Here is a 14,672-nt window from a genome sequence, read left to right as displayed (position 1 = left end):
TTTGTGGTCGTTTTGTGTCTTTGGGGTATACGTGTACCTTTGTGGGTGTTTTGCGTCATTTTGTGGTCGTCTGTTGGGTCTTTGTGGTCATTTTCTGGTCATTTTGTGTGTTTGTCTTTGTGTTTTCTGTCTTGAGTTCATTATTGGGTCGTTTTGTGAACAATTCTTCAGTGTCTTTGTGTACCTTTGTGGGTGTTCCTCATCTTTTTGAGGTTGTTTTTGGTCGTCCGATGGGTCTTTGTGGTCATTCTGTGTGTTTTTGTCATTCTGTTTTACGTGTTGTGGTCATTTTATGTGTCCTTTGTAATCATTGTGTCTCTTTGTGGTCGTCTTTTGGGTCTTCGTTGTCATTTTGTGTGTTTTTATTGTGTTTTACATCTTTCACATTGTGTTTTTCGTAGTAATGTTGCATCTCTAAGTGAGCGATTTGTGTCTCATTGTGGTCATTTTGTGTCGCTGTTGTTATGTCTACACGTTGTCCTTTGATTGACTTTCCATCAACAACCGTCCACAGTCCGTTTGGGCTTTGGTGCCGGCGCTCATGATCAGTAATGTTCTTCCTGCCGATGTCCGTCTTAATGAGCAGGGGACCAAACCTCGTCCCAGAGCAACACAAGAGCAACACAAGAGCAACACTTTCATGCAACTTCAGTGAAGAAAAAGGCCAAAACAGTTGAAAGTTGAAACGGCAAGCGACACGGCAGAAACACGTCAGCGGCATAGTGGCAGCGACACGGCAGCGGCATAGTGGCAGCGGCATAGTGTCAGCGGCAGCGACACGGCAGCGGCATAGTGGCAGCGACATAGTGGCAGCGACACGGCAGCGGCATAGTGGCAGCAGCATCGGCAGCGACACGGCAGCGGCATAGTGGCAGCGACATAGTGGCAGCGACACGGCAGCGGCATAGTGGCAGCAGCATCGGCAGCGACACGGCAGCGGCATAGTGGCAGCGGCATAGTGGCAGCAGCATCGGCAGCGACACGGCAGCGGCCCCCAAAAAAGAAACAATCTGTGGCAACAGACCAATACGCCTCCTGCATTATAAATGTAAATCCCGATCTGGGTCCAGAGAAGCAGCCTGAAGACGGTTCCGGTGGGTCACTACAGTCTTTAACAATAGGCCTCTCCCTGGGTCTCCGGCTCCCCGTCCGGCTCCACCTTGTACGTGGTTCCCCTGGAGGGTTTGTGGCCGTTGACCTGCAGCTCTAGCTGAGCCTCGGCGCCGGCGGGAACGGCGGTCAGGTACATGTCCCACATCTGGTCGGGGAGGTCGTGCTCCATCATCTTCTGCTTGATCATCAGGCTCTTGGCGATGTTCCGCCGCTTGTATTTGAACTCCACGATGGTCTTCGTGTACCGGTTCAGCGCCGTCACCGCGGAGCCCATGCAGGTGCCGAAGGATCCCCACGCCAAGCTGAGGAGAAGGGTGCGAAAATTAAAAGAGATACGTATTTTTTTGTCCATTTAAAAAAAATCGCCGCTTTAAACTAAACAGACAGAGCAGGCGTAGGGACCAAATCCACGGCCCGCCACTGCATATATATATATATATATATATATATATATATATATATATATATATATATATATATATATATATATATATATATATATATATACACATATATATATATATACACATTTTCCAGTGGCTTTAAAAAGATCTTACACATAAGACCAGCTGTAGTCCCAGGTCTTGGGCCTCCAGTCTTCTGGTCCCATAGCGACAGCCAGCTGGAATATGGTGGTGAACATCATGTGGGCCACCATCCCACAAAGACCTGAGAGAAGAGCCAATCAGTGAGTGAGACAAAGTAAAACCTACATCTGATTTATTACTTCAGGGATGAGTGGATTGAACAGAATATTGATTCATATTTAACACTTCAGTCTTCCTGCTGCATCTTATACTGGACTTCTTTCCTTACATGGCTTGGCAATAAAGCAGTCTATCCATATATACGTAAAGGGGTCTGGTGTTGGCCTGTCAATCATCTTGTAGCTCCGCCCTAAAGCGTCCCCTGCTTTATGGTCTGTTTGACTCTAAATGACCATAATTTACTAAATGAACATCATGCTGTATTGAAGAAGACTTGAAACTAGAGATTGAGACATAAACTCATGTTTACAATGTTTACTGAGGGAATACATCAAGAGAAGTAGAGTCATTTATATAGACTTCTATACAACCAGAGGAGTCACACCCTGGTGGTCAGGAGAGAGAATGCAGCTTTAACACATGAAGCATAGACTTCTATACAACCAGAGGAGTCGCACCCTGGTGGTCAGGAGAGAAAATGCAGCTTTAACACATGAAGCATAGACTTCTATACAACCAGAGGAGTCTCCCCCTGGTGGTCAGGAGAGAGAATGCAGCTTTAACACATGAAGCATAGACTTCTATACAACCAGAGGAGTCTCCCCCTGGTGGTCAGGAGAGAGAATGCAGCTTTAACACATGAAGCATAGACTTCTATACAACCAGAGGAGTCGCCCCCTGGTGGTCAGGAGAGAGAATGCAGCTTTAACACATGAAGCATAGACTTCTATACAACCAGAGGAGTCGCCCCCTGGTGGTCAGGAGAGAGAATGCAGCTTTAACACATGAAGCATAGACTTCTATACAACCAGAGGAGTCGCCCCCTGGTGGTCAGGAGAGAGAATGCAGCTTTAACACATGAAGCATAGACTTCTATACAACCAGAGGAGTCGCCCCCTGGTGGTCAGGAGAGAGAATGCAGCTTTAACACATGAAGCATAGACTTCTATACAACCAGAGGAGTCGCCCCCTGGTGGTCAGGAGAGAGAATGCAGCTTTAACACATGAAGCATAGACTTCTATACAACCAGAGGAGTCGCCCTCTGGTGGTCAGGAGAGAGAATGCAGCTTTAACACATGAACCGTGTTTTTACTGCTGGTTGAGGTCAACTGTTCTCTCTGTTATGTTTCCTGGCCCTCTCTCATCCAGAACCCTGCCTCTACACAGCTGCTTTTCTTGGGATTAACTGTTAACAACAGAGGGGGATGGGATGGAAGAGGAGGAGGAGGAGGAGGAGGAGGAGGAGGAGGAGGAGGAGGAAGAGGAGGAGGAGAAGGGTAGAGGGAGCTCCTCTCGGCAGGTCTTGGTCACAGCCCAAAACCGCTGCCCCGGCTCCAATCCGATTAGTCCACAAACCAGCAAATCCTCCGAGGTAGTGGAGGACGCAGGACGCTCTGTGTGCTGCTCTGCTGCTCTGCTGCCACTCGCTTAGTTACCTCACAGAATACAGTAAAGCAACACTATTTACTGCCACTGTTCAGCCTTTAGAAGCAGTCTAAAGGTTTATAACACACTATAATGTGGAAGTATCAAGTGTTTATTTATGTTTTTGTCAACAACTGCAGTTCCTCTTGTGAGCATCCGTCAGTGAATAAACAGACAATTAATAATAATACAGTAAAACAGTTTGGTATGATGTTTTCTTCCCATACTAACCTGAATGGTAACATGTTGATTAAAGTGTTTCCTTCAGTTTAATATTTGATATAATATTATTTATTATTTGATATAATAATATAATTTCATCTGATTACATCATAAAGGCAGCTTCTCTCTCTCTCTCTCTCTCTCTCTCTCTCTTCATATACTAATATATATGTTTTCATATATATATATATATATATTTATATATATATATATATATATATATATTTATATATATATATATATATATTTATATATATATATATATATATTTATATATATATATATATATATTTATATTTGTCATATATATATTATAAATATATATTGTCAACTATTAAATGAATCTTCAACTATATTGCTACATTACTTATCTGTATTATTAATTTAGTAAACTAAATAATTATTAGAAATTTAACAATGTTCTGCCTTCATCCCCATTTAATAAATAAATTAACTAATTGATTAATTATGAAAACAATCAACAGGTTTATCAAGTAAAAAATTATTGTACCTTATTTTATTAAACATTCCAGCTCTTAGTGAGACATTTCATTAATATATAATATGTCTTCATTAACAGTAAAATGTCCGTATATCTGCTTACAACAACATTATAGTGAGTTAAGAACCAGAACAAATGTTTATTATTGAGTGTCTTTTAAATAAAATAAATGTAGTTCATATTAAGCTTGAGGGAGTTTATAGAAAACACCCTCAGAGTTGAGGCTTCTTTCATGCACACAATAAATAAATACAAATACTGCATTTCTGCAGAAATAAAAAAAGGATTAAACTGAAGCTTTTTGGAATACAGTTATTGTTCCAAAAACAGGAAACCCAATGAATTAATCCAGATTTATGGCATGAATCTGTGACACTGTGTCCTTATGTCCAGTTTAAACTGTGATCATGTGACAGCGTCCCGCTGCGGTTCTCCTCTCTGATTGGTTCAGACCGGCTGGATTTATTTCAGTGATCCCAGAGAAACTCAGAAAAATACTGAAATAATGTCGGCGACTGAAGGATTTCACAGTTTGTTTAAATCAGATTATTAGAGATTGAAGTACGGAGGCTCCAGGACGACACCAGAATTATTGTATTGTTATTTTCTGATTATCTGTCAACGTATGCATTAAAAAGAAATATATATTCTATGTGAAAATCACAGCACATTATTAATTTAGTTGTAAATATTAAAGAAAAGATTCTAAATGGATAAATCAAAACTTTTCAAATGGAATTTTCTAATATTTAATTTAATTTGTTTCCCATTTAGAAATGTCACAATGGACCTAAAAGTACATTTTTCTATATGTTTTGACCTTTTCAGTGACAAATGCATTTCTTGTGACAGCAGACAATGAGATCAGGAGATCAGTTCACGTCTTTTTCCTCTGAGCGGTGATGTTAATGCACCAACAATGCAAACTATACAAGAGACGTACGTTATTCCTACTACGGTGACTTACATTCTTACCCTGACCAATCATACTCCTTATAACTAAACCTAACTGACCACTGGCCCCCCTGTGGCTGGAGGGCTGTGCTTTACCCCCAGCAGCCACAAGGGGCAACAGTGAGTCTGTTCCCAGACTCAAAAACAAACCATGTCAACGTGAGAATATCTCTTTATCTCATGAGAGAAAAGATCGGATGAAGGCAGCAGTTGGTTTGTTTCTTTAAGCAAACTCAAGACTTTTAATTGAGCTTTATTCATTTATCTTTATAATGATTTATAGTATGTAACTGTTTTAAAGGGTATACATTGTGAAGCATTGGTACTGAAATAAAGTCTGATGGCTGTTTGTTTTGCAAAAGTACGTCTGTTAGATACCTGACAGATTATATAGGTTGTAGGACTCTTCCGCATGCAGGCCCGGAGGTCACAGCCCTCAGGTGTCGGCTGAAAGGTGAGCTGCAGTTACCTGAGAGGGCGGTGCACAAGGCGGCGAAGGCACTGAGCTTCAGCTTGTTCATGATGCTGAAGCAGGGAAACTGCTCCAGGGTCATCAGAGCGCCGCCGGCGAAGAGCAGCGCGAGGTACAGACTCTCAGCCACGATGCACAACCACAAGACCCCTGTGAACACAAACAAGGGAGGGACAGACTTGAGTGTGTAGTCCTCTAACACCCTGATAGTTGAGTTGTAGTCCTCTAACACCCTGATAGTTGAGTTGTAGTCCTCTAACACCCTGATAGTTGAGTTGTTGTTATCTAACACCCTGATAGTTGAGTTGTAGTCCTCTAACACCCTGATAGTTGAGTTGTTGTTATCTAACACCCTGATAGTTGAGTTGTTGTCCTCTAACACCCTGATAGTTGAGTTGTAGTCCTCTAACACCCTGATAGTTGAGTTGTTGTTATCTAACACCCTGATAGTTGAGTTGTAGTCCTCTAACACCCTGATAGTTGAGTTGTAGTCCTCTAACACCCTGATAGTTGAGTTGTTGTCCTCTAACACCCTGATAGTTGAGTTGTTGTTATCTAACACCCTGATAGTTGAGTTGTAGTCCTCTAACACCCTGATAGTTGAGTTGTTGTCCTCTAACACCCTGATAGTTGAGTTGTAGTCCTCTAACACCCTGATAGTTGAGTTGTAGTCCTCTAACACCCTGATAGTTGAGTTGTTGTCCTCTAACACCCTGATAGTTGAGTTGTAGTCCTCTAACACCCTGATAGTTGAGTTGTAGTCCTCTAACACCCTGATAGTTGAGTTGTTGTCCTCTAACACCCTGATAGTTGAGTTGTAGTCCTCTAACACCCTGATAGTTGAGTTGTTGTCCTCTAACACCCTGATAGTTGAGTTGTAGTCCTCTAACACCCTGATAGTTGAGTTGTTGTCCTCTAACACCCTGATAGTTGAGTTGTTGTCCTCTAAGCCCCTGATAGTTGAGTTGTTGTCCTCTAACACCCTGATAGTTGAGTTGTAGTCCTCTAACACCCTGATAGTTGAGTTGTTGTCCTCTAACACCCTGATAGTTGAGTTGTTGTCCTCTAACACCCTGATAGTTGAGTTGTTGTTATCTAACACCCTGATAGTTGAGTTGTAGTCCTCTAACACCCTGATAGTTGAGTTGTTGTCCTCTAACACCCTGATAGTTGAGTTGTTGTTATCTAACACCCTGATAGTTGAGTTGTTGTTATCTAACACCCTGATAGTTGAGTTGTTGTCATCTAACACCCTGATAGTTGAGTTGTTGTCATCTAACACCCTGATAGTTGAGTTGTTGTCCTCTAACACCCTGATAGTTGAGTTGTTGTCATCTAACACCCTGATAGTTGAGTTGTTGTCCTCTAACACCCTGATAGTTGAGTTGTTGTCCTCTAAGCCCCTGATAGTTGAGTTGTAGTCCTCTAACACCCTGATAGTTGAGTTGTTGTTATCTAACACCCTGATAGTTGAGTTGTAGTCCTCTAACACCCTGATAGTTGAGTTGTTGTCCTCTAACACCCTGATAGTTGAGTTGTAGTCCTCTAACACCCTGATAGTTGAGTTGTTGTTATCTAACACCCTGATAGTTGAGTTGTAGTCCTCTAACACCCTGATAGTTGAGTTGTTGTTATCTAACACCCTGATAGTTGAGTTGTAGTCCTCTAACACCCTGATAGTTGAGTTGTTGTTATCTAACACCCTGATAGTTGAGTTGTAGTCCTCTAACACCCTGATAGTTGAGTTGTAGTCCTCTAACACCCTGATAGTTGAGTTGTTGTTATCTAACACCCTGATAGTTGAGTTGTTGTTATCTAACACCCTGATAGTTGAGTTGTTGTCCTCTAACACCCTGCTAGTTGAGTTGTTGTTATCTAACACCCTGATAGTTGAGTTGTAGTCCTCTAACACCCTGATAGTTGAGTTGTAGTCCTCTAACACCCTGATAGTTGAGTTGTTGTTCTCTAAGCCCCTGATAGTTGAGTTGTTGTCCTCATAAGACCTGGTAGTTGAGTTGTTGTCCTCTAACACCCTGATAGTTGAGTTGTAGTCCTCGAACACCCTGATAGTTGAGTTGTTGTCCTCTAACACCCTGATAGTTGAGTTGTTGTCCTCTAACACCCTGATAGTTGAGTTGTTTTCCTCGTAAGACCTGATAGTTGAGTTGTTGTCCTCTAACACCCTGATAGTTGAGTTGTTGTTATCTAACACCCTGATAGTTGAGTTGTAGTCCTCTAACACCCTGATAGTTGAGTTGTTGTTATCTAACACCCTGATAGTTGAGTTGTAGTCCTCTAACACCCTGATAGTTGAGTTGTTGTTATCTAACACCCTGATAGTTGAGTTGTTGTTATCTAACACCCTGATAGTTGAGTTGTAGTCCTCTAACACCCTGATAGTTGAGTTGTTGTTATCTAACACCCTGATAGTTGAGTTGTTGTTATCTAACACCCTGATAGTTGAGTTGTTGTTATCTAACACCCTGATAGTTGAGTTGTAGTCCTCTAGCACCCTGATAGTTGAGTTGTTGTTATCTAACACCCTGATAGTTGAGTTGTAGTCCTCTAACACCCTGATAGTTGAGTTGTTGTTATCTAACACCCTGATAGTTGAGTTGTTGTCCTCTAACACCCTGATAGTTGAGTTGTTGTTATCTAACACCCTGATAGTTGAGTTGTAGTCCTCTAACACCCCTGATAGTTGAGTTGTTGTTATCTAACACCCTGATAGTTGAGTTGTTGTTATCTAACACCCTGATAGTTGAGTTGTTGTTATCTAACACCCTGATAGTTGAGTTGTAGTCCTCTAACACCCTGATAGTTGAGTTGTTGTTATCTAACACCCTGATAGTTGAGTTGTTGTTATCTAACACCCTGATAGTTGAGTTGTTGTCCTCTAACACCCTGATAGTTGAGTTGTTGTTATCTAACACCCTGATAGTTGAGTTGTTGTTATCTAACACCCTGATAGTTGAGTTGTTGTTATCTAACACCCTGATAGTTGAGTTATTGTCCTCTAACACCCTGATAGTTGAGTTGTAGTCCTCTAACACCCTGATAGTTGAGTTGTAGTGCTCTAACACCCTGATACTTAAGTTGTAGTCCTCTAACACCCTGATAGTTGAGTTGTAGTGCTCTAACACCCTGATAGTTGAGTTGTAGTCCTCTAACACCCTGATAGTTGAGTTGTAGTCCTCTAACACCCTGATAGTTGAGTTGTTGTCCTCTAACACCCTGATAGTTGAGTTGTTGTCCTCTAACACCCTGATAGTTGAGTTGTTGTCCTCGTAAGACCTGATAGTTGAGTTATAGTCCTCTAACACCCTGATAGTTGAGTTGTTGTCCTCGTAAGACCTGATAGTTGAGTTGTTGTCCTCTAACACCCTGATAGTTGAGTTGTAGTTCTCTAACACCCTGATAGTTGAGTTGTAGTCCTCTAACACCCTGATAGTTGAGTTGTAGTCCTCTAACACCCTGATAGTTGAGTTGTTGTCCTCTAACACCCTGATAGTTGAGTTGTTGTCCTCTAACACCCTGATAGTTGAGTTGTTGTCCTCTAACACCCTGATAGTTGAATTGTTGTCCTCTAACACCCTGATAGTTGAGTTGTTGTCCTCGTAAGACCTGATAGTTGAGTTGTTGTCCTCTAACACCCTGATAGTTGAGGTGTTGTCCTCTAACACCCTGATAGTTGAGGTGTTGTCCTCTAACACCCTGATAGTTGAGTTGTTGTCCTCTAACACCCTGATAGTTGAGGTGTTGTCCTCTAACACCCTGATAGTTGAGTTGTAGTCCTCTAACACCCTGATAGTTGAGGTGTTGTCCTCTAACACCCTGATAGTTGAGTTGTAGTCCTCTAACACCCTGATAGTTGAGGTGTTGTCCTCTAACACCCTGATAGTTGAGTTGTTGTCCTCTAACACCCTGATAGTTGAGTTGTTGTCCTCTAACACCCTGATAGTTGAGTTGTTGTCCTCGTAAGACCTGATAGTTGAGTTGTTGTCCTCTAACACCCTGATAGTTGAGGTGTTGTCCTCTAACACCCTGATAGTTGAGGTGTTGTCCTCTAACACCCTGATAGTTGAGTTGTTGTCCTCTAACACCCTGATCGTTGAGGTGTTGTCCTCTAACACCCTGATAGTTGAGTTGTTGTCCTCGTAAGACCTGATAGTTGAGTTGTTGTCCTCTAACACCCTGATAGTTGAGTTGTTGTCCTCTAACACCCTGATAGTTGAGGTGTTGTCCTCTAACACCCTGATAGTTGAGTTGTTGTCCTCTAACACCCTGATAGTTGAGTTGTAGTCCTCTAACACCCTGATAGTTGAGTTGTAGTCCTCTAACACCCTGATAGTTGAGTTGTTGTCCTCGTAAGACCTGACGAATGACCCACTGAGCTCACGGCGGTACTACAGGTCTGCTCCTTCCAGGTCTGGAGATCTGGATCTGGTGGTCTGGACTAATGAAAACAGGGCAGCAGCAGCAGCTAATAATGCTAGTTACTCGTAGCATGCGTGTAGAGGAGATATCACAGTGCAGGTGGAGGTCTTCTCTCAGGTTTGTGTTGTTGTTATTGTGCGCTTTGTGACTGTTTGTTGAGCTCATCCTCGCTCTGTCAGTCTGGACTTCAGATTCTGGAGAAATATCTTTTGATTACCTTCGTTGAGCACAACATTTAAGTTAATTTAATTCCTAAATTAATACTCTGTTATTCTTTCTTTCATACAGCTATTTTATTGTTGTTGTTATTTTTATCTTTATTCTATTAGTATTATTATTGCATATATCTTTCATCCCTGTTGTTTTTATATCTTATCTTATCTTATTTTCTGTGTAAATGGCTGCTACGTGACACTAAATTTCCCTTTGGGGATTAATAAAGTACATATTCATTCATTCATTCATTCAACATACTGCACTTTGCACACCTTTTACTCTTATGTTGTGAAACTTGTCCATCATCATCATCATCATCATCATCATCATCATCTTCCATCATCATCATCATCCATCACTATCATCCTTCCATTAATCCCTCCTTCCGTCCATCATCCATCTCTCCATCCATCCAATCATTCATCTGTCCATCCGTCCATCTCGCCATCCATTATCCATCTGTCCGTCCCTCTGCTCATCCATCATCATCATCATCATCATCATCATCATCATCATCATCATCATCATCATCCGTCTAAACCCTCCATCGTTCAGTATCGTGTTGCATCGTACGATGAATCAGTTCCAGGTGCTTCTCTGCTGACCTTGAGGACAAAACACTTCAAAGCTCATGATTGGGTATTTCTGGCCAAAATGCATCATGGGAACTTTACAAGTTGTAGTAATCTTTAATTCTGAAGATTCAACCACGGAAGTTTCACTCTGATCCAAAATTGACGTTAATTTTACTTTTCTATCCTCATTTAAATATTTGTAACAAGTAATCTGGTCTAACGTTGATGGTTGACGTTAAACATATGAATGTCAAAATATTGAAGTTCAGGTCGTCATGTCTGTACTGAAACATGTTGCTAATAATGTTTTGTTCCCGCTCTCAAAACTCTAAACGAAACATAAAACCTTTGTTAAAAATATCAAACGTCAGCATTTTACCTCTTTCGTGTTCCGGTGCGATCTCAAAGAAATCTCGACAGTCAAATCCTGAGGAGAAAAAATACAGAACAATGAATTAGAATAAAGGGACACTTTCAGTATTTTACAGGTCCGTAAACAGAGTTATTGTAATTTACTAATCAGAGAGAAAATAAGACTTTCCTCGAATGACAGATCAAAACTTTTAAGAACTGAAGGCTGTGGTCAGAACATGTTCACATCAAATGAACCTCTAGAATCATTTCTCTCAAATGATCTCACTTCATTCTGACTTATCTTCCTGGAAACATTATGACTTCTTCTCACAGCGACCGTAATACTTATTGTGCCAACTAAACCTGCTTTTCAAGTCTAAAACTATATATGTTGCATATTTCTAATAATTTCATTGACCAGCTGGAGATTGATTAAACCATCACTTTATACTCTTAAAATAGTCTTCATTTGTGTTTCTGAGGGACTGATTACCGTTTCCTTGATGGGAGGAAGTCGGCACATTAAACACTTTGTCTGTGAACTGCATGAGATCCGAAACGTATTGTGAACTCATATTATCAGAGCTTATGAAAGCAGATGGACGCTCGCATGCAGCGCTGAGAGAAATGGTTTTAATCCTTTGTGACTTACAGGATGCCGATGTTGAGAAAACAACCTCTCAGACGCCGTGTGCGTTGTGAGGCTGCAGCTTCTGCTGCGGACGATTTTACAAAAAGAGTTTGTGGCTTCTTCAGTCGTCAATATTTAACGTTATGAAGAAAACAAAACAAAGGCGTGAAACTAAGTTTTCAGCGTCTCTCAATCAACAAGTTCACAAAGTTCTAAGAGCAACTTCCTGATCTGGACTAAAGGTTCTCCTCCAGCGGAAGTCAAAGGGTGAAAGTGAGAACTCATTATGAAACTCAGCGTTTGAGACGCATGACGACGAGATCATCTTTCATTTTGCTGCAGGAACGTTTTGCAGGTCGACTTCCTGTCGCCTTTTGATTAGCTGCAGTTTTTAATTCAGTCTCAAACAAAAAGCTGCAGAAGGGTTGGAATGTGATGAAGTTCATTTACTAAAGTACCGTATTTACCTGCAAGTATGAGGCGCTTTTACTTCACTTGAGTATTACTTTTACTTTTGACTTATGCTTTTACTTCACTTGAGTATTACTTTTACTTTTGACTTATGCTTTTACTTCACTTGAGTATTACTTTTACTTTTGACTTATGCTTTTACTTCACTTGAGTATTACTTTTACTTTTGACTTATGCTTTTACTTCACTTGAGTATTTCCATTGTTTGCTTCTTTTTTACACCTCAGAAGTAAATATGACTTTCACTCTACTTCATTTATTTGACAGTTTGTTGTGAACCTGGTGGATGGAGTAGTGATACAAAATACTGTCAACTAATAAAATAAGATGCATAATTATGGATTAATCTACCAATTCAACAGTGCATGAGTGTCTATATGTTTTTAACCACGAGTGACTTTTTAACTGCAATGAGTATTCCTGTGTCCTCGTATTGTATTGTATTGTATTTTATATATATTTGTTGTATTTGTGTTGTTTTTTTTTTGCTATGTGGACCTATGAGTCTGAAATAAAAAGGAATATATAATAACATACTATATTACTTTGAAATGGGTCATTCGGCAAAATTTTAATTTTAATTTTCTGCATTTCAACTATATTTTGGCTAATACTTTTACCTCAGTAAAATGTTGACTGCAGGACTTTTAATTGTAACAAATATTTCTTCTGCTACTTTTACTAAAATTTCTCAGTACTTGGTTTGTTCTGCAGAGTCTTTACCTGCCGCCATCGTTTCCAGAGGAAGTTTCATGTTCTGGTTGATGATATTTAGCTTTGACTTTGATTCATTGTTCAGTTTTCACGTGCTGCAACATCTCAGCATCAGTGAAGTGGACTGCTGGTTATAACAACCAGCAGTCCACTTCATAACCAGCAGTCCACTTCCCCTCCCAGCCTCAGGTGAAGTGGACTGCTTTCCTCGCATTCATTAGCACTTTAATCTGTCCTCACCTCACAGTGTCCTTTTGTTCCCGAACAACTTTAACTTTATTCTTTATTATGTCCATTTAACAAAGTGTGACGCTGCCAGGAATCCAACACACACACAAAGGGACACTATGATGGCTCCCGACATTATTATAAAGATTGTTTGACTCAAGTTATTTCATCTGTAGCCTGTAAATCATGGAAAAATATGAATAAATACCCGTTTTAAAATGTTGCTGGCCCACAGACATAGACAGCACACTGTGTGACGGCCTTTCACGGGATGAAGTAAAGAGAATAAAACATATCCGTGCGTTCAGACGGACGCACTGCAGGTTCTCTCACGAGCATGCAGGTCGCCTGAAGAGGCCTCCGTCATCACTTCCTGTTCTTGAACCCCTGAGGCTGAATCGGTCCCGTGAGACTCACCGTTCATGTCGGCCGCCTGCTCGCAGGAGAAGAATATCCCGGTGTGGAACTTCCTCAGGAGGAACTTCTCCTCGCCGCTCTCGAAGATGTACTGCACCAAGCGGCTGTCGTTGACGTTGGAGCTGTTGAAGCGGATGCAGAACCACTGCTTCACCTTCAGCGGCGGGCCGGTGCAGAAGGGCTTCGGCACCTTCCTGGTGCCCTCGCACCAGTAGTTGGTGGTGACCGCGGATAAGGCAAAGGCAAACGCCACGAAGTTGAGGGTGAGCGCCAGAGAAGCCCGCCGCCCGCGCTCTAGCCTCATGGTCCAGGCCCGGCAGAGGAAATGAAAAGGCAACTAATCCCGGCTTTCGATATGTAGCCGCCGTGTTTCGCCTCCCAAGCAGATGTGTCAAATCTTCATAATCTGGCCGGGGCTCGTCGGGTGAGAATCCTGTCCGTCCTCCGGCTCTCATGCAGCGCTGGCACCTGGACTGACGGCTTCATCCTCTCCGCCTCCTCAGAAGAAGAAGCCCACGGCGGCTCTGCTCTTCCTCGGCTTCATTTCAACTCTTTCGCTCTTTGCTGCTCATCCTCGCTCCTCCCCTTCTGCAAATCTTTTCCTGCAATGTTATCCATTACAAATGGCAAATTATGTTCCAGTTTTCCTTTGAGCAGAGTCGTAAAAAAAAAGAAAGAGAAAAGAGATTACTATGAGATTAGATTATAATCCAGGACAAGTTTACATTTCCCTGATTTTTTCTGCGTTTGATGTCGAATCAACCGCCAAACAACCGCCGCCGCCATCAGCTGTTAAAGTAAACAGATGAGCAGGCGAAGGCACCAAGTCCACGGCCCGCCACCGTCCAATGACATCACACTAAAGGAACATCACGCCAATTGAAGAAGACTTGACACTAGAGACGGAGACATAAACTCATGTCATTTATATAGACTTCTATACAACCAGATGAGTCACCCCCTAGTGGTCAGGAGAGAGAATGCAGCTTTAACACATGAAGCATATACTTCTATACAACCAGAGGAGTCGCCCCCTGGTGGTCAGGAGAGAGAATGCAGCTTTAACACATGAAGCATATACTTCTATACAACCAGAGGAGTCGCCCCCTGGTGGTCAGGAGAGAGAATACAGGTTTTAAGACACTTCCGCATCAGCTTCACCGATTGGAGGTTGCCGCCTGCCTCCTGGCTGTATGTATGTATGTATGTATGTATGTATGTATGTATGTATGT

At 41.7% G+C, this 14,672-nt stretch overlaps 1 protein-coding gene across 1 annotated transcript; it reads right to left on the bottom strand.

Moving 5' to 3' along the window:
- Window positions 1-1,111: 1,111 nt before the first annotated feature.
- On the bottom strand, window positions 1,112-13,743 carry LOC306750114 (germ cell-specific gene 1-like protein; the record flags this gene model as incomplete). Its single annotated transcript, XM_079233509.1, has 5 exons — window positions 1,112-1,415; window positions 1,671-1,782; window positions 5,394-5,546; window positions 11,004-11,051; window positions 13,440-13,743. The coding sequence occupies 5 exons, from the start codon at window positions 13,741-13,743 to the stop codon at window positions 1,112-1,114; spliced, it is 921 nt and encodes a 306-aa protein (XP_079089635.1).
- Between the last annotated feature and the right edge of the window lie 929 nt (window positions 13,744-14,672).

This window comes from Taurulus bubalis, assembly GCF_910589615.1.
Source record: "Taurulus bubalis genome assembly, chromosome: 17".
NCBI lineage: Eukaryota > Metazoa > Chordata > Actinopteri > Perciformes > Cottidae > Taurulus > Taurulus bubalis.
This window is presented reverse-complemented; position numbering and strand designations above follow the sequence as displayed.